Source organism: Tachysurus fulvidraco, chromosome 11 (genome assembly GCF_022655615.1).
Source record: "Tachysurus fulvidraco isolate hzauxx_2018 chromosome 11, HZAU_PFXX_2.0, whole genome shotgun sequence".
In the NCBI taxonomy this organism is placed as follows: domain Eukaryota; kingdom Metazoa; phylum Chordata; class Actinopteri; order Siluriformes; family Bagridae; genus Tachysurus; species Tachysurus fulvidraco.
The window spans coordinates 22,277,622-22,298,294 of record NC_062528.1 but is presented as its reverse complement, the minus strand read 5'-3'; the positions used below and the strand labels follow the sequence as shown (position 1 = coordinate 22,298,294).

At 39.3% G+C, this 20,673-nt stretch overlaps 2 protein-coding genes and 1 long non-coding RNA gene across 4 annotated transcripts; all 3 read left to right on the top strand.

The window, feature by feature from the left end:
* Positions 1-867: 867 nt before the first annotated feature.
* Positions 868-3,724, top strand: LOC113661710. The gene is made up of 4 exons (XR_003445092.2): positions 868-1,045; positions 1,364-1,423; positions 1,522-1,572; positions 2,919-3,724. It is a non-coding gene; the product is annotated as an uncharacterized LOC113661710 (long non-coding RNA).
* A 4,362-nt stretch (positions 3,725-8,086) lies between these two features.
* Positions 8,087-12,695, top strand: LOC113661696 (E3 ubiquitin/ISG15 ligase TRIM25-like). 2 transcript variants are annotated; one of them, XM_047820359.1, is made up of 9 exons: positions 8,092-8,801; positions 9,311-9,406; positions 9,522-9,752; positions 9,941-10,100; positions 10,349-10,408; positions 10,507-10,557; positions 10,660-10,719; positions 10,859-10,918; positions 11,074-12,693. In XM_047820359.1, the coding sequence occupies exons 1-9, from the start codon at positions 8,214-8,216 to the stop codon at positions 11,598-11,600; spliced, it is 1,833 nt and encodes a 610-aa protein (XP_047676315.1). In that variant the 5' UTR covers positions 8,092-8,213; the 3' UTR covers positions 11,601-12,693. The 2 variants fall into 2 exon arrangements, with proteins under 2 accessions (XP_047676316.1, XP_047676315.1); XM_047820360.1 differs by lacking the exons at positions 10,507-10,557; positions 10,660-10,719 and having other exon boundaries at positions 8,087-8,801; positions 11,074-12,695.
* Positions 12,696-14,532: 1,837 nt separating this feature from the next.
* On the top strand, positions 14,533-20,320 carry LOC113661699 (E3 ubiquitin/ISG15 ligase TRIM25-like). Its single transcript, XM_027176105.2, has 6 exons — positions 14,533-15,143; positions 15,770-15,865; positions 17,423-17,656; positions 17,752-17,911; positions 19,324-19,383; positions 19,549-20,320. Exons 1-6 carry the CDS (start codon positions 14,565-14,567, stop codon positions 20,070-20,072), a joined length of 1,653 nt encoding a protein of 550 aa, XP_027031906.2. The 5' UTR covers positions 14,533-14,564; the 3' UTR covers positions 20,073-20,320.
* The last annotated feature ends 353 nt before the right edge of the window (positions 20,321-20,673 follow it).

The window sequence follows — 20,673 nt, the reverse complement described above, 5'->3', positions numbered from 1 at the left end:
CTTTGAATCTTGAATCTTGAACGCAGCAGAGTCCTGTGGAATATCAAACTTCTTTATTCAATACACTTGCAAGTGTGAAGTCAGTCTGCCCCAACCTAAGTCTGAACAGAGTGTTACTTGGATGTAAGGCAGTTCTCCTTTTATACATGGAGCTATGTGTGTCTTCCAATGTGCATGACTTCCTCTAATCTTGTTTTAGCATAGGCAGTGCAACGGTCTTGGCGTTGCACAAGCAATGCAATGGTCACTCCTTTAGTCTCCGTTATATCCACACACCTGCAGCCTGCAATGTTCTTGTTTTTTCAATCTAGTGTGCAACTGGAAACAGTTCAGTTTCCCTTTGTTACTTTTTTAGTGTTCCTAGTTTTTGGTGTGTGAGCGTATTGGTACAGAATATTCAATGTTCATTTTTGTTATTCACAACATTTTCTATTACAACGTGCATGTGTGTGTGTCCTTACAGATGCGTTCACAGGCAGCAGTAGACTACAGTGAGAAGATCTTTATTGAGCTGATCAGCTTCATGGAGAAAAAGCGCTCTGAGGTGAAGAAGCTGATCAGAGCTCAGGAGAAGGCTGAAGTGAGTCGAGCTGAACGACTCCTGAATCCACTGGAGCAGGAGCTTGCTGATCTTAAGAGGAGAGTCACTGAGCTGGAGCAGCTTTCACACACACACGATGACATCCACTATCTCCAGGTAACACTCACTGTCTGATCTACAGAGGGCGCTGTTCCTCACAAAGTTTCCTCCTAAAAGCTCATTACAGCAACAAGAAATGTTCCTGTCTGAGATCACAAGTGTGTCTTTGTTCTGATTCAGTCTGAGATTCATTCGTTCCTCTCGTCCACTTTTCTCCTTCTCTATGATGTGTTTCCTCTCTGTAGAGTTTCCCGTCTCTCTGTGTTTCTCCTGGATGTGACGACTCACTCAGCTTCACTGTCAATCAACATCTCTCATTTGATGGAGTGAGGAAATCTCTCTCAGATCTGAAAAAACGAGTCGAACAAATCTGTGAAGAGGAATTCAACAAAATCAGACCACATGGTAAGCAAACATTGTTTCTGTATCTTAATAAAAAGAGCCATGAAATTCATCTAACAGAAATAAGAAGTAAGCAGGAACAAGACTGCAGAAAATCACAAAGTGTTAGCATGATTAGACAGACATAGAAATCTAGAATAATGTACTAGAGAAAATCAACAGAACTTAATCAAAATCGAATTAAACATGCTGCCTTAGATTAAAACCTGAAACTATGCCCCATTGAGATGAGACACTGAAACCAGTGAGGAATCAAATTGTTCATTTATTTCATGCTTTTTTTTCCCACATAATTATTTCATCTCCATTTTGTTTCTATAGCTGCAGCAGAACAGAAAATTTTACCCTCAGGACCAATGATCGACGAACGCAATCTGCAATGTAGGTGTACTTCACACAATGTTTAGTCTAAATATGATCATTTATATTTTATGATTATTCCAGATTACTGATATTGGGTAATATTTATTTACTTTAAGATGTGAAAAAAAGAGTTGAGGAAGTCTTATTGCCGAAAATCCGTCCACAAGGTAAACAACCAAACTCTTGATTTGTATTATAACAGAATTAAGAAGGGCTTTTCCTCTTTGTTTGCTCACCTGCGTTTGCTTGCTGTTTGCTTGTATGATGCTGCTGTTGAAGCTTATGCTGCGTACTCGACTCTCTGTTTAACGATGCTTATTCCAGTCCTCTCTGATCTTTGTATTTATGTTATTAGGCAGCATGGTTAGTGGCATTCTATGCTGAAGATTTTCTGTTTTCTTATGCTTAGCTTAGTATTTGTATTGGGGTTTCGTTAATGTGTTTGTTTTATAGAGTTCTTTTATTTAGTGCCGCTCTTGTCTCTCACTTTGTTATCGTTCACCTTTGTGTTGTATATAATTGGTCAAATAGCTATTTTGGATGTATATTTGGTTTACTGTTTATTGTTTTATTGGGTGTTTGTTTTGTTATATTGAATTATTTTTACTGAAAAGCAAGCCAGACTCGGCTTCCGTCTCTGCCTGTTTTTCTGAACGCACACACCACACTTCATCAACAGGGAAAAGGTTTTTTTTTGACCGCATTTTAATAAGTAAATTTACACGTGTTACGTCTTCATATCCTCTAGAACAGGGGTCAGCAACCCGCAAGTGGCTCTTTCATCCCTCTGCTGCGTAATGTAATGTAATGTAATGTAATGTAATGCTGCGGCTCCCTGTACATTTCGAAAAAAAATATTTAATTTAAATTTATTTAATTTTAGTTAGTTAGATTTAAAAATGTAATTCTAAATTCTAAGATTATGACGCTCTTGTAACATTAAAATAAACCGTGTTTAATTTGTTTGTCGCTCAAAATATGCGTCATAACTGCCGACTTGCGAAATCCGACCCAGAAGCAGACGCAGTTTTGGTTTGCGTCAGCCTGCAAGTTAAAATGTTGATGTCACGAATACGAAGAGGACTCAATTAGACATTGGACATTTTATTTGAAAGTAACCTTCAACCCAGCATCCTTTTTGTTAAGGTTAGTTCAAACTGTTCAAAATATTTTTGTTTGCCTGCAGAAATAAAATTTCGTTTACTCGATAGCAGTTCATTCTTTTTATAAATGCAACACACTACAGTTTTTTCTATACTTTCCATAAAGGTAAACAACGATATATGCAGTGTTCTCTTCATTTTAGATGTCAAAAGGGTTTTGTGGTTCGGTGTTTTTTTTTCTGTGGGAAACGGGTCCAATGGCTCTTTGAGTGCTTAAGGTTGTCGACCCCTGTTCTAGATGCATAGTGGGACGTAACAGTGACATTATTAACATATCTGTCTGAATCAAGTGACTAATTTTTGTTTCCACATCATCTTCCAGTCTAAATTTTGTCTCTGTGTCTCCACAGCTGCACTACTTTCAGAACCAGAGAGGATTTTAGATGTACAACGCACACACTTATTATAAATCCTGTGATTAACATCTAACATGTGGACATTTTATTACTGTAGATTTCTGTTATCTGACTCTGGATCCAAACACAGTACATCCTGAACTCATTCTGTCTGAGAAGAACAGAGTGGTGACATGCCGTGAGACGCAACAGCGATAGGTGTTGTGTAAGGAGAGTGTGTGTGGACGCTGTTACTGGGAGGTGGAGTGGAGCGGTTATACAGTATTCTTATATCAGTCTCATATAAAGAGATCAGCAGGAAAGTATCTCAGTTTGGATTCAGCAGTCAGTCCTGGAGTCTGCGGTGTTCTTCTTCCTCTGTTTTTTTCTGGCACAACAACATTTCAGACTGAGCTCTGAGGTCCATCTTCCTCCAGAATAGGAGTGTATGTGGATCACAGTGCAGGAACTCTGTCCTTCTACAGCGTCTTGATGAGACTCCTCCTCAGAGTCCACATCACATTCACTCAGCCTCTATGTCTATGATTATGTATATGGAGATATGATTTACCCGTGTCTTTGTGTGATCCAAAATAATATGTATCAGTGGCATTGTTATGTTCTGAAAGTGTAAAATTTATGTTAGAATTAAGTATAACTTAGGGTTTATAATTAGGGTTAGGGTAGAACAAAGAAATGTTATTAAACTGACTCCTTTTACAAGATTTATTACACTAATATGGAAAATGTGAAATGTTTACAAAAAATGTTTGCTCTTTATGCATTACTTCAGAACTACAGTAATAAAACTCTTAAACTGCTGCATCTTTTAATACTTCAAACGAAGAAAAAAAAAATCGAAAAACTACATAAAAGTCCTTTCAGGATGAGAGTTCTTTAGCACCGAATGAAGCAGAATTCAGGTCCAGGATGAACAATAGATCAAAAGATAAACAGAAAAAAATGGAACTTTAAATTGGTCAACTATAGGCCAATATCAAACCTCCCCTTCATCTCCAAGATTCTAGAAAAGGTTGTAGCACAGCAGTTATGCTCATAACTGCATAGAAATAACACTCATAAAATGTATCGGTCAAGATTTAGGCCTCATCATAGCACAGAGACAATGCTGGTTAAAGTGGTAAATGACCTGTTACTGGCCTCTGATCAGGGCTGTGTATCCTTACTCATGTTACTTGATCTTAAGACAGCTTTTGATACCATTGACCATACTATTTTACTTGATAGGATAGCAATTGTTGTTAGTGTTAAAGGGATAGCCCTCTCCTGGCTCAGGTCTTATTTGACTGATCGTTATCAGTTTGTAGATTTAAATGGTGACTTCTCTAAATATACTAAGGTTATATTCGGTGTTCCACAGGGTTCTGTTTTAGGCCCATTGCTTTGCTCCCTATATATGTGTCATGAACGCGGGAATAAAACGGACCCAAATGCAGGATTGCCATATAAATGGGGTTTAATAACAAAAGACACAAAACATGTCACGTACTAGAGACAGGACAACAAGACAAAACAACAGTAAATTCCGCAATGCACAAGGCAACGCGGCACAGTTAATAGACAATGACAATGGGAAACAGGTGTGTAGAAACAGGAGGAGCAGACAAAGGCAGGGCAGACATGTGACGAGGAACATAAACAAATGGCCAAAGTTCTAACAATATGCTACCCATTGGTGCAATTGTTAATAAATATGGTATAAGCTTCCACTGTTATGATGATGATATGCAGCTCTATGTTTCAGCTAAGTCAGATGAGACACACCAGCTTAATAAGATTGACAAATGCTTTTTCTAGTATTACAGGCAGTCAGAAATAAGCTTTCTGTTTAACAGAGGAACTCGAGATGGTCTTTCTATTTCATCATGTGTAGCACTAAAAGACCTTGGTGATTTTTGACATCAGTCTCTCATTTAAAGCTCATTTAGATAATATCAACAGAATAGCTTTCTTTCATCTCAGTAATATTTCTGAGAAAATAAATATCATGTCACAACAGGATACGGAGCACTAGGTCATGCCTTTTTTACCTTTAGCTTGGATTATTATAATGCTTTACTGTCTGGATGTTCCAGTAGGAGCATAAACAAACTCCAGTTAGTCCAGAAAGATATGAACACATCCACACTGCACTGGCTCCCAGTCATATTTTGCACTGATTATAAAATACTATTACTGACCTATAAATCACTTAATGGTTTCACAGCACAGTACCTGAGTGATCCTTAACGATTCATTAAAAAATAAAAATAAATAAAAAGTAGGCATGAATAAAGTAGGCATGAATAAATGAATGAATGAATTTATTTGAATATGAATATATTTATTAAGCTTTTTCTTAGAGAGCCCCACAGTTTTGGAATAACCATCCATGTGGTGTTTGAGACTCAGACGCAGTGTTTAAGTCCAGGCTAAAAAAACATTTGTTTAGTGTAGGTTTTTATGAAAAGCTTTTCAAGGTAAAGGAGTTTTATGTCCCAGGAGGCCTTAATGTTTGTGTCACCTTCTGGCTATCATAGCTAGTCTTGCCAGAGTCCCTGTCTGCACTTTGAATGATCACAATATTATAATCATACCTAAAATCAATCTCCCACTCTCTCTATCCCTCTGCACCTGGTTGGGAAGCTGAGCCTGCTGGGACTGAATGCCTCCCTCTGTAACTGGATCCTGGACTTCCTGACTGGAAGGCCTCAGTCAGTCCGAATCAGGAACAGCATCTCCAACACTACCACACTGAACACTGGAGCCCCCCAGGGCTGCGTGCTCAGTCCACTGCTGTTCACTCTGCTGACTCACTGATCACAGATCAAATCATTAAGTTCACCGATGACACAACCATGTTGGGTCTCATCAGGAAGAATGATGAGTCAGCAAACATAGAGGGGGTGCAACAGCTAAATGCCTGGTGTAGAGCCAACAACCGTTCTATGAATGTTGATAAAACCAAAGAGATGGTTGTTGACTTCTGGAAAGCACAGAGCGACCACTCTCTGCTGAACATCGAAAGGACATCTGTAGAGATCGTCAGGAGCACCAAATGTCTTGGTGTTCATCTAGCGGAGAACTTACATGGTCACTCAACACCATCTCCATCACTAAGAAACCCCAGCAGCGTCTCTACTTCCTACAAAGGCTGAGAAAGGCACCCCCTCCCCCCACAATCCTGACTACAGAGGGACCATTGAGAGCATTCTGAGCAGCTGCATCACTGAGAAGCCCACTGAGAAGATCATTGGAGTCTCTCTTCCCTCTATCAGGGACATTTACACCACACGCTGCATCCGCAAAGCCAACAGCATTGTGGATGACCCCACACACCCCTCACACACACTCTTCACCCTCCTGCCATCTGGAAAAAGGTACTGAAGCATTTGGTCCCTCAAGACCAGTCTGTGTAACAGTTTCTTTCCACAAGCCATCAGAATCTTTCATAACTGAACTGTACTTTTTGCTATTTGCACATTCTGTCTGACATTTCAGTTGATTGATTCTTCTTGAGTCCCTGCTCTTGCAGACTCTAGGGGTATTCTTCTTTTTGAATGTATCATAGCCAGATAAGGTGGCCCTTGTACCCTGCTGATATGGGAAGCTGGCTCATTTCAGCCCCATTGGGGTGTATTTCCTCCTGTCAGGTGTCTCTCCATGCTGTCACAAGATCTTTCCCTTGTCATCAGCTGCACTTTCACAACAGTCACTGGGCTTTCTTCCAGAAGATCAGTACAACTAATAGATGTTTCAATCCCTTTAGTAGGAAACTCTTAATGGTAGTGTAACCGAGCGTTTAACATCGGGTTCACCCAAACTGAAATGTAAATTTAAAAAAAAAATAACAAACAGAGGCTCATCGTTTGATCACAAAGTCTTTTTATTATTATTACTCACGGCACACCAACGTGGTGCTCCACACCAAGACTTCCCTAGAACACTCCCCTACTGTGCACATGCCCCCACACCATCTGCGGTGAGCTCAGAGTGGAAAATGTATTACACACACAAATCACAATGCTCAGTATAATGTCAACATGCACTCCCACTCACAGATTAGGTCTGTTACAGTAGCAGTCGGTATGGAGTGGTGAAAAGAAGGGTAAGGTATGTGAATGGGGTCATTATGTGGGCACCCTTCTTCATCAAAGTTTCATTGATTGAAGCCCACAATGTCTCCAGAAGGCTCAACGGGTTACCCAGCGTCCCAGTTACACCCCCCCCCCATACCCTCCATATCCATGATAGGCTCTACACATCAATCCCTTGTATGGACACAGGTTGAGATTGTGGTTTATACCTATGAAAATCCACTACCACTACCATTGCCTGAGGCCTGAGGCTTGAAGGTGTTTTGTTGAAAATGGGCACGCCACCTCACAAAGTACTCTCCCTCCTGTCCATCCCTGACACTGCAAACTATCACAGTGTCAACCAAGAATTTCTGAATATGGCTCAAAGTTCAGAAGCCAGATGTGTATAGGGTGAACAGTATAGGAAAGAGCACGGTCCCCTGTGGTGCTTCAGTGTCACTGACCACAGTACTCGATTCTCACTGCACCACTCCTTTTATCCAAATGAGACTAAGTCCTGTGTAGCAAATAGAGGATGGAATCTATACCCAACTTTGCTTGGTACACAAACCGCAGTGGATCTTGAGTGTGGTGGACCTGTGGTCTGAGGAGATGGAGAAGCAGCCATTCAAAAGACATCATAATGTGTGAGTTCAGAGCAACAGTATTGGCACACTCCCTAGCCTCAGAATCAGGTTGAACAAGTACTGTGGTGGCTTACCCAGTTTAGCAGAACAGGCCTTTAGCATTCTCGAACACACCCTTTTTTGCCTTCCTGAGACATAACCTCCTCAGCTCTATGAAAACTTGCTAATGATGGTGGGTGAATAAATCAGTGAAATTAATTACAATTTTCTGAATAAATATTCCAGCGATGATAAAAATATATTCAAATATGCAATATTTGGTCATGAGACAAAAATTTATAAGAATATATTCAGTGCAATATTTAGTTCACTTGAATCTTTAAATCTCAGGGAATCTCAATTACACTACAAAATTTCTAAACACCTGAATTATGTGCTTGAAGCCACACCCACTTTCCTCTCACTCTACACCAAAATGAAACCTGACAGCTCATTTCACAGAAAACAAAACTTAAGAAACTGAAAGTTGCCTATCACACCTCAATGAGAGACACCTCTCTCATTGACTCTGTTGACTCTGTTCCTCTTTGCAACTCCCCACCCTCTCTTCTTATTTCTCTCTCTTAGTATGAGACTCCAAGAAAATGGCTGAGGCTGATATTTCAACAGAGCAGGATCGGTTCAGCTGTCCAGTGTGTCAGGAACTCCTGAAGGAACCTGTAACGACTCCCTGTGGCCACAATTTCTGTAAGGTGTGTATTGATGAATTCTGGGATAAAGAAGATCAGAGGAGTGTCTACAGCTGCCCTCAGTGTAAAGTGACTCACAATACTAGGCCTGAATTATGCAGGAACAACAAGCTGGCAAAAGTGGTGGAAGAACTGAAGGAAAATGAACTTCAATCTGCTTCTACTCACTGTTACGCTGGACCTGGAGAAGTGGAGTGTGATTCCTGCACAGGGAGAAAACGCAAAGCTGTTAATTCATGTCTGGTTTGTCAGGCCTCTTATTGTGAAGATCATCTTCAACCTCACTATCAGTCTCCTGCTTTTAAGAAGCACAAGTTAGTTGAAGCCTGTGCAGAGCTCCAAGAGAGGATCTGCTCTGAACATGACAAACTGATGGAGATCTACTGTCGTACTGACCAAAGCTTCATCTGTTACTTGTGTGCGATGGATCAACACAAAGGCCATGATACAGTTTCAACTAAAACAGAAAGAACTAAAAAACAGGTGAGAACTGAATATTATTATTTTACAAGTCAATCTATTATTTATTTTATTTCTAATCTAATTTCTATTCATTTTATATGATTTCCATACACTGTGGTATGAAAATGTTAAATAGATGTTGGTAAGAAGTGTTAATCTGGTCTGATCGTACAGTCTACTGTGAACAGCCGACACCTGACAATATTCATATAATGTAACTGTACAGGTAAAATACTGTTGAATACAAATGACTGGGGAAGTTCGAGATCAGTATTAATATGGTGTTTACATTTAAAACAGTTTGTGATCTTGTGTACACTGTGAGTTAAATGCTCACATATGCTTGGTAAAATAAAGTGATTCGGATTCAGATTTACATATAAACTCAGAATATAATATGAAACATCACAAGCTCAATCGTATTATATTATATTATATTATATTATATTTTTATAGGTTTAGCTGCAGTTATCATTGACAAGCTGATTTCCTGATGCAGAAAAAATGGATTGTGTTTTATTTGATTTTAGAATGAGTTAAAGGAGGAGCAGATTAAATCCCAGCAGAAAATCCAGGAGAAGCAGAAGAAGGTGCAGGAGCTGAAACAGACTGTGGACATTAATAAGGTGAGGAGGAAACTGAGGGATTCACATAAACACACACATTATAGAGTCACTGTAAGTGTGTGTGTGTGTGTGTGTGTGTGTGTGTGTGTGTGTGTGTGTGTGTGTGTTCTAAAAGGTGCATTCACAGGCAGCAGAAGAGGATCAGAGGATCTTTAATGAGCTGATCAGCTCCATGCAGAAAAAGCGCTCGGAGGTGAAGGAGCTGATCAGATCTCAGGAGGAAGCTGAAGTGAGTCGAGCTGAACGACTCCTGAATCCACTGGAGCAGGAGCTTGCTGATCTAAACAGGAGAGTCACTGAGATGGAGCAGCTTTCACACACACATGATGACATCCACTTCCTCCAGGTAACACTCACTGTCTGATCTACAGAGGGCGCTGTTCCTCACAAAGTTTCCTCCTAAAAGCTCATTACAGCAACAAGAAATGTTCCTGTCCGAGATCACAAGTGTGTCTTTGTTCTGATTCAGTCTGAGATTCATTTGTTCCTCTCATCCACTTTTCTCCTTCTCTATGACGTGTTTCCTCTCTGTAGAGTTTCCCGTCTCTCTGTGTTTCTCCTGGATGTGACGACTCACCCAGCTTCACTGTCAATCAACATCTCTCATTTGATGGAACGGGGAAATCTCTCTCAGATCTGAAAAAACAAGTCGAGCAAAACTCTGAAGAGGAATTCAACAAAATACAACCACAAGGTAAACAAGCAAACATTGTTTCTGTATCTTAATAAAAAGAGCCATGAAATTCATCTAACAGAAATAAGAAGTAAGCAGGAACAAGACTGCAGAAAATCACAAAGTGTTAGCATGATTAGACAGACATAGAAATCAAGAATAATTTACTAGAGAAAAACCAACAGAACTTAATCAAAATCGAATTAAACATGCTGCCTTAGATTAAAACCTGAAACTGTAGAAACTAAAACTCCATTTTGTTTCTACAGCTGCAGCAGAACAGAAAATTTTACCCTCAGGACCAATGATCGACGAACGCAATCTGCAATGTAGGTGTACTTCACACAATGTTTAGTCTAAATATGATCATTTATATTTTATGATTATTCCAGATTACTGATATTGGGTAATATTTATTTACTTTAAGATGTGAAAAAAAGAGTTAAGGAAGTCTTATTGCCGAAAATCCGTCCACAAGGTAAACAACCAAACTCTTGATTTGTATTATAACAGAATTAAGAAGGGCTTTTCCTCTTTGTTTGCTCACCTGCGTTATTTTGTCTCCATTTTGCTTCTACAGCTGCAGCAGAACAGAAAAATTTAACTTCAGGACCAATGCTCGACGAACACAATCTGCAATGTAGGTGTACACAACACAGTCAATGGGACAGATGCCAGATTGAAAAAGTGACATTATTAACATATCTGTCTGAATCAAGTAGCAAATGTTTGTTTCCACGTTATTTTTCTGTCTCAATTTTGTCTCTGTGTCTCCACAGCTACAGCAGTTCAGTCGGTTTTACCTTCAGAACCAGATAGGAGAGCAGATTTTCTGCAGTGTAGGTTTAACACACACACACACACACACACACACACACACACACACACACACACACACACACACACACACACACACACACACACACACACATTATTATACATCCTGTGATTTACATTTAACCTTTTTATTAACATTTACATTTTATCACTGTAGATTTCTGTTGTCTGATTCTGGACCCAAACACAGCACATCCTCAACTCATTCTTTCTGAGAATAACAGAGTGGTAACACGGAGTGAGACACGACAGGAATACTCTGATCATCCAGAGAGATTTGACTCTTGGCCTCAGGTGTTGTGTAAGGAGAGTGTGTTTGGACGCTGTTACTGGGAGGTGGAGAGGAGCGGTGATGTGTTAATATCAATGTCATATAAAAAGATCAGCAGGAAAGGACATGGTAAAGAATCTCAGTTTGGATTCAGCAGTCAGTCCTGGAGTCTGCGTTGTTCTTCTTCCTCTGTTTATTTCTGGCACAACAACATTAAGACTGAGCTCCAAGGTCCATCATCCTCCAGAATAGGAGTGTATGTGGATCACAGTGCAGGAACTCTGTCCTTCTACAGCGTCTCTGACACCATGAGGCTCCTCCACAGAGTCCACACCACATTCACTCAGCCTCTATATGCTGGATTCTGTATATGGAGTTATGATTTACCCGTGTCTTTGTGTGATCCAAAATAATATGGCTCAGTGTCATTTTTATGTGCAGAAACTGTAACATTTATATTAAAATTAAGTTTATTTTTTTAGGGTTAAGGTTCTATTCCCAAAAAAATTACATATATTATTATTACAGAATGTAGGATGTTTGGAGAACAAATAAATGCTATTACACTGTTACTTTAAACAGATATGACCAATGACTTCTGAACCCCTTCTATGTTGAACTGGCTATGCACCTAAATCATTTAATCTAGCGGTTATCAAACCTTCAATAAAAAAAAAAAACAGACCTGGATCCAAGCCAGCTGTTCAACTATAGGTCAATATCAAACTTTTCCTTTACCTCCAATATCCTTGAAAAGTTTGAGTTTGACTTCAGTCACTCACTTGAAGCTCATGTAGATAATATCGCTTCATCAATCCTGATGCCCTGCCCATTGTTGCAATCTCGCCCCCTGGTGTGCCCTCTGCTACGGATTGATCTGCATGGACTGCACATGACTCGTGGAATTGCTGTGGTTGGGGCCACATGGAGATTGTCACACAACTTTTGAACTAATCCCGTGCCAGTCAGCTTTGTGCTCGGGTCTTCATCAGCAGTCATTTGAAGACTTCGGCAGGAAGGAATTAGTGTTGGGTCTGTGGTGAACTTGGAAATTGTGCTGACTCATTAAGTCCTCAGAAGCTCTTGGTTGCTTAATTCCACTCAATTACAAACTGTTGTAGAAAGGACATTATTTACATTGGCATTATTTACTGTCCATTATCACCCAAATTATTATAAGGTTCTCTTCTGAGTCTTGTTCCTCTCAAGGTTTCTTTCTCTTATCTTCTCATGGGGTTTTTCCTTGCCAATGTTGCCTCTGGCTTCATCATTAGGGATACAGTAGATGTTAAATATAAATAATAACTTAATTTGAAACTTTAAACAATACAATTGTGATTCTATTTCTATACTTATGTGAAGCTACTTTGAGACAATGTGAATTATTAAAAGCGCTTTAATAATAAATTCTATATAGATAGATACATAGATAGATAGATAGATAGATAGATAGATAGATAGATAGATAGATAGATAGATGGATGGATGGATGGATGGATGGATGGATGGATGGATGGATGGATGGATGGATACTCCCAAACATCTGCAAACAGAAAAAAAATATGTAAAGACGAGTAAATGCTGATAATAAACTGTACTAAGTCACTCCTTAATTTTGTATGTTTTCACTCTGGCACACCTGAGAGGTCTAATGTCCAGTTCCTAAGTCTTGCAGTGGAGCATGACAGAGAGGCAGCAATCTGCCAGTGAAGAGGGTGGTGTGTGTTTATCAAGTGTTCTTCTTTCTGTAACTGTCAAAAGTGAGTCCAGCTTTGTATCAACCACTGAGCCTGCCCTCCTCACCAGTCTGTCTTCAGCACATTACAGCATAGTAAAAGACAGTGGTGACCACAGATTAGTAAAAGATGTGAAGCAGCTTTTTGCAGATGTTGAAGGATGCAAGCATCCTAAGGAAGTATAAATGGCTCTGTCATTTATACTTCCATGTTATTTATACTTCCATGTTATTGGTACAGTCCAGCTGATCATCCAGCTGCAGTCTCAGATATCTGCAGGTCCTGACAATCTCCACATCAATCCCTTGTATGGACACAGGTTGAGATTGTAGTTTATACCTATGAAAATCCACAGCCATTTCCTTAGTCTTGGAGGTGTTCAGCTGCAGATGGGTGGATGCACACCACCTCACAAAGTACTCCCCTTCCTGTCCATCCCTGACACAGCCAACTATCACAGTGTCTAAAACGTATTACTGAGTATGGTAGAGCTTAATGTTCAGAAGTCAGATGTGCATTTTGTGAGCAGTACAAGAGAGAGCACAGCGTCTGGTGTCACTGACCACAGTATCTGAAGTGCAGCCATTCAGCCTTCCATACTGTGGCCTATCAGTGAGTCTGTGATCCATCTTACAAGGGGTGAGTCCACTCCCACTCTTGCCAGCTTATTTCGTAGTGTGTGTGTGTGTGTGTGTGTGTGTGTGTGTGTGTGTGTGTGGGGGGGGGGTATGGGGCGCGTGAATGGTTATAAATGCACTAAATAAATAAAAAACAATGATTCTCACTGCACCAATCCTTTTATCCAGATTAGAGTAAGTGTAGCAAATAGAGGAAGACTTCATAATGTGTGAGTTCAGACCAACAGTATTAGCACACTCCCTAGCCTCAGGATCAGGTTGAACAAATACTGACGTGACTCACCCATTTCAGCAGAACAGGCCTTTAGCCTTCTCGAACACACCCTGTCCAGGCCAGATGCCATCCTGAGGCATAGTCTGCTTAGCGTCATGCAATGATTGTGGGTGAATGAATCAGTGACTTTAATTACAATTTTCTGATTAAATACTCCAGCAATGATAAAAACACATCAAAATATGCAATTGAACTGAATATTGAATTGGATATATTCCTATAAATATCAATATATCCAATGCAATATTCAGTTCACTTGAGTCTTTACTGTAAATCACAGGAAATCTCATTTACACTACAAAATTGAAGGAAACATGCACCAGTCACTTTGTGCAGCATTGGTCTGCCTATTCTCCACTGCATCTACATATTTGCACTTGCACTTTATTTAAATCTCATTGCTAATATTTTGCACCTTGGGACTGAGAGAAATACATTTTCGATTCTTTTTTATGTATATACTGTACATGTGAAAGAGTTGACAATAAAGAAAAACTTGAACTTGAACTTGAAAATGTCTGTACACCTAAATTGTGTTTAAAGCCAAACCCACAGTCTCTCTCACTCTACACCACAATAAAACCAGACAGCTCATTTCACAGAAAACAAAACTTAAGAAACTGAAAGCTGCCCCTGCCTCTGCTCCTCCCTCCTTAACACTGTCCCTCTTTCCAATCCCCCGCCCTCTCTTTCTAATTCTCTCTCACTCGCTCAGTGTGAGACCGAACAATGGCTGAGGCTGGTATTTTAGCAGATCAGGATCAGTTCAGATGTCTGTTGTGTTTGGAACTCCTGACGGATCCAGTGGCTATTCCCTGCGGCCACAGTTTCTGTACGGTGTGTATTAATGGTCACTGGAATCAAAAGGATGTCCACAGCTGTCCTCAGTGTAGAGAGATTTTCACTACAAGGCCTGTATTATACAGGAACAACATACTGGCTGAAGTGGTGGAGAAACTGAAGAAGACTGAACTCCAAGCTGCTTCTGCTCACTGTTACGCTGGACCTGGAGATGTGGAGTGTGATTCCTGCACAGGGAGAAAGCGCAAAGCTGTTAATTCCTGTCTGGTTTGTCAGGCCTCCTTTTGTGAAGATCATCTTAAACCTCACTATCAGTCTCCTGCTTTTAAGAAGCACAAGTTAGTTGAAGCCTGTGAGGAGCTCCAAGAGAGGATCTGCTCTGAACATGACAAACTGATGGAGATCTACTGTCGTACTGACCAAAGCCTCATCTGTTACTTGTGTACGATGGAAAAACACAAAGGTCATGATTCAGTTTCAGCTAAAACAGAAAGATCTGAAAAACAGGTGACAACTGAATATTATTATTTTACAAGTCAATCTATTATTTATTTTATTTCTAATCTAATTTCTATTCATTTTACATGATTGCCATACAATGTGATGGCAGTGTTAAGTGTTAACCTGGTCTGATCTTAAAGGCTACTTTGAACAGCCTGACATTATTCATATAATGTAACTATACTGTACAGGTAAAATACTGTTCACAAATGACTGGGGAAGTTCTAGATCAGTATTAATACGGTGTTTACATTTAAAATCAGTTGTGTTCATTTCTAATATATTTTAATGCTAATATATTTAGATTTAGTTGATATTAAAAAGATAAAAGCCACAGATGGTGACACATGTACCTGTGTGAGAATGTGTGTGTGGTGATCTTGTGTACACTGTGTATTGTTGGATGCTCACATGTGCTTTTCTAAAATAAAGTGATTCAGATTTACATATAAGCTCAATAATATAATATAATATAATATAATATAATATAATATAATATAATATAATATCACAAGCTCAATAATATAATATAATATAATATAATATAATATAATATAATATAATATAATATAATATAATATAATATAATATAATATAATATAATTACTGACATGCTGATTATTTGGTCTCAGAATGATGTAAAGGAGGAGCTGATGAGATTCCAGCAAAGGATCCAGGAGAAGCAGAAGAAGCTTCAGGAGGTGAAACAGACTGTGGACATTATTAAGGTGAGGAAGAAACAGCAATTCACCTAAACCAGGTGTCGGCAACCCGCGGCTCCGGAGCCGCAAGTGGCTCTTTCATCCCTCTGCTGCGGATCTCTGTAGATTTGGCATTTTATTTTAGTTAGTTAGTTTTTAAAAAAGTGTAATTCTAAATTCTCAGATCGTGATGCTCTTGTAACATTAAAATAAACCGTGTTTCTTTTTTTTGTCGCTCAAAATATGCGTCATAACTGCCGACTTGCGAAATCCGACTCACAGAAGCAGATGCATGATTTTAAAGACAAGTGGCTGTCTAATATAACACCCAGGTCTTTCACTGTCGTGCTACTAGTAACAGTACATCCCTCTGAATGGAAATCGAATTGCCAGAGCTTCTGTGTACTGGTTTTTGGACCGATAATTAGTATTTCCGGGGGGCACGGTGGCTTAGTGGGTAGCACGTTCGCCTCACACCTCCAGGGTCGGGGTTCGATTCCCGCCTCCGCCTTGTGTGTGTGGAGTTTGCATGTTCTCCCCGTGCCTCGGGGGTTTCCTCAGGGTACTCCGGTTTCCTCCCCTAGTCCAAAGACATGCATGGTAGGTTGATTGGCATCTCTGGAAAATTGCCCGTAGTGTGTGATTGCGTGAGTGAATGTGAGATACCCGAGGTAGTTCGGATAAAGTGGTAGAAAATGAGTGAGTGAGAGAGTAATTAGTATTTCCGATAATTAGAGTTTAACAACAGAAAATTACAGATCATTTATCTTTTTAATGCGCTCAGTTAATTTGGACAATTTAGATATTTCATTCCTGTAGATTTGGAAAATAAATATTTAATTTAAATGTATTTTACTTTAGTTAGTTAGTTTAAAAAAAATGTAATTCTAAATTCTAAGATCATGATGCTCTTGTAACATTAAAATAAACCGTGTTTAATTTTTTGTCACTCAAAATATGCGTCATAACTGCCGACTTGCGAAATCCGGCTCACAGAAGCAGACGCAGTTTTGGTTTGCTGCAGCCTGCAAGTTAAAATTTTGATGTCTCTTTTTGATATATTTAATATGCCACAGCGCCCAAAATGTATCAGTCAGTCTCTATGGAACCGGGCAGGAATCAAGCGCGTCTCAGTTCTTAGTCAAGCCTGACACTTATCAGCCAATCAAAAAAGAGGCTACACAATAGCCAATCAGAAAATATCTGGGAAAGATTTAACGCAACAACCAATGAAAAAAAATAAGGGTTGTTTGGGGGTTGGAGATGTCACGCTTGTCTGTCTTCAAAACTTGAGAGCGCTTTCCACTTTCCATAAAGGTAAAAAATTATATATGGAGTGTTATCTTTATTTTAGATGTCAAAAGGGTTTTGTGGCTCCCTGTGTTTTTTTTTTTCTGTGGGAAACGGGTCCAAATGGCTCTTTGAGTGTTTAAGGTTGCCGACCCCTGCCCTAAATACACAAATTATAGAGTCAGTGTAAGATAAAGAGTTGATATCAAAATAGATTTCAGTGTGTGTGTTTGTGTGTATGTATGTATGTGTGTGTGTGTGTATGTATGTGTGTGTTTGTGTGTGTTCTAACAGAGTCGTTCACAAGCAGCTGTAGATGACAGTGAGAGGATCTTTACTGAACTGATCACCTCCATGGAGACTAAGCGCTCTGAGGTGATGGAGCTGATCAGAGCTCAGGAGAAAGCTGAAGTGAGTCGAGCTGAACGACTCCTGAATCAACTGGAGCAGGAGATTGCTGATCTTAAGAGGAGAGTCACGAAGCTGGAGCAGCTTTCACACACACATGATGACATCCACTTTCTCCAGGTAACACTCACTCTCTGATCTACTGAGAGTGCTGAGATTCATCCGTTCCTCTCATCCACTTTTCTCCTTCTCTATGATGTGTTTCCTCTCTGTAGAGTTTCTCGTCTCTCTGTGATTCTCCTGGATGTGACGACTCACTCAGCTTCACTGTCAATCAACATGTCTCATTTGATGGAGCGAGGAAATCTCTCTCAGATCTGAAACAACAAGTCGAGGAAATCTGTGAGGAGGAATTCAACAAAATCCAACCACAAGGTGAATAAACGTTGTTTTGCATCATAACAGAAATGAGAAGGAAGACTGAATAAAATTACAAGATACATTTAATAGCCAAACAGTCAATGGAACTTAATCACAAAAATCCCCAAACTAACCTCACATGTTTGGGAAAATCATTGTTGGTGCATTAAAGTAAAAAATCTGCAAAGATGCTAGACTGAAAAAGTGACATTATTAACATGTCTGTCTGAAACAAGTTCAAATTCAAATCAAATTTATTTTTATATTGATTTTAACAATTGACACTGTCTCAAAGCAGCTTTACAAAACATATACATAAAATAAAAGGTGTTTGTATTTATTTCCAATGAACAAGTCTGAGGTGACTCAGGTGACGGTGGTGAGAAAAAAAACTTCCTTAATGGTAAAGGAAGAAACCTTGAGAGGAACCAGACTGAAAGGAGAACCTCATCCTCATCTGGGTGACACTGGAGGGTGTGATTATAAATATACAGTCTGACAAATAAAATTGGGGTTATATGGTCATATTTTCTTGTCCTAGTGAGAACTCTGGCAGCGTCATTCTGGACTAATTGTAACCTATTTATTAAAGATGCAGGACAACCACCTAGTAATGCATTACAATAGTCCAGTCTAGAGGTCATGAATGCATGAACTAGCTTCTCAGCATCAGATACAGACAGGATGTTTCTCAGCTTGCCAATATTTCTAAGGTGGAAGAAGGCTGTGTTTGTAATATGGGTGATATGATTTTAAAGACAAGTGGCTGTCTAATATAACACCCAGGTCTTTCACTGTCGTGCTACTAGTAACAGTACATCCCTCTGAATGGAAATCGAATTGTCAGAGCTTCTGTGTACTGGTTTTTGGACTGATAATTAGTATTTCTGTCTTATCAGAATTTAACAACAGAAAATTACAGATCATTTATCTTTTTAATGCGCTCAGTTAATTTGGACAATTTAGATATTTCATCTGGTTTTGATGAGATATATAATTGGATATCGTCAGCATAACAATGGAAACTAATCCCATGCCTTCCTTTAATATTCCCTAAGGGAAGCATGTGTATTCAGAAAAGAAGAGGTCCTAGAACTGATCCTTGAGAGACTCCATAATTAACTGCCAATAAACTGAACGATTCACTATTTAAATCTACAAAATTGTATCGATCACCGGGATCTAAACCAACTTAAAGCCTGCCCATGAATACCTGTGTAATTTTATAAGCGATTTAGTTGAATGTTGTGATCTATAGTGTCGAAATGCAGCACTAAGATCAAGTAGAACTAATAGTGACATGTAGTCTTGGTCCGAAGCTAAGAACGAGTCATTTGTAACTTACACAAGTGCAGTGACATGAAAAGTGACAAACTTTTGTTTCCACATCATTTTCCAGACTGCATTTTTTCTCTGTGTGTCCACAGCTGCAGCAGTTCAGACAGATTTACCTTCAGAACCAAATAGCAGGGAAGATTTTCTGAAGTGTAAGAATACAACACACACACACACACACACACACACACACACACACACACACACACACACACACACACACACACACACACACACACACACACACAACCACACACACGTATAATACTGTAAATCCTGTGATTAACATCTAACCTGTGAACAATTTATTACTGTAGGTTTCCATTGTCTGACTCTGGATCCAAACACAGCAAATCGCCAACTCATTCTTTCTAATAATAACAGAGTGGTGACACGCAGTAGGAAACAACAGCAATACCCTGATCATCCAGAGAGGTTTGACTACTGGACTCAGGTGTTGTGTAAGGAGAGTGTGTGTGAACGCTGTTACTGGGAGGTGGAGAGGAGCAGTAACATGCTCATATCAGTCTCATATAAAGAGATCAGCAGGAAAGGAGGGGGTGATGAGTGTTTGTTTGGACATAACAGTCAGTCCTGGAGTCTGCGGTGTTCTTCTTCCTCTGTCTCTTTCTGGCACAACAGCATTGAGACTAAGCTCCAAGGTTCATCACCCTCCAGAATAGGAGTGTATGTGGATCACAGCGGAGGAACTCTGTCCTTCTACAGCGTCTCTGACACCATGAGGCTCCTCCACAGAGTCCACACCACATTCACTCAGCCTCTATACGCTGGATTCTGTATATGGAAGTATGATTTACCCGTGTCTTTGTGTGATCCCTAATAATATGTTTCAGTGGCATTGTTATGTGCAGAAACTGTAACATTTATGTTATAATTATTTTTCACTTATTTATGATTAGACTTGGGGTTCTATTCACAAATAATTGACATATTATTAAAACATTATAAATTCACTCATTTTATAAGATTTATTACACCGATATAAAATTTTTTTACAATGTTTCCAAAAATGTTTTTGTTTTTTTTATGCATGTCTTCAAAAAATAATAAAACTTTCTGAAACTGCTGCATCTTTTAAGACTTAAAATGAAAATATAATTTAAAAACTACATGAACTTCATGTTAATACAATGAAATATTTCAGAATGAGAGTTCTTTAGAACTCAGTGAAGAAGAAAAAAATCAGGTCAAGATCACTGTAGATCAAAAGAGAAATGGAAAAACAGCACAAATAACTGATGGCACTGGCGAAGAATCAATCATTAACCACTGGGTTAATGAATCAGTGATATCAATAAATTGTGCAATATATGTGTCCACACCCACTCACTCTCACTCTACACCACAAACAAAACCATACAGCTCATTTCACGAAAAATGAAACTTAAGAAACTCAGAGTTGCCTGCCTCCTGCCCCTCCC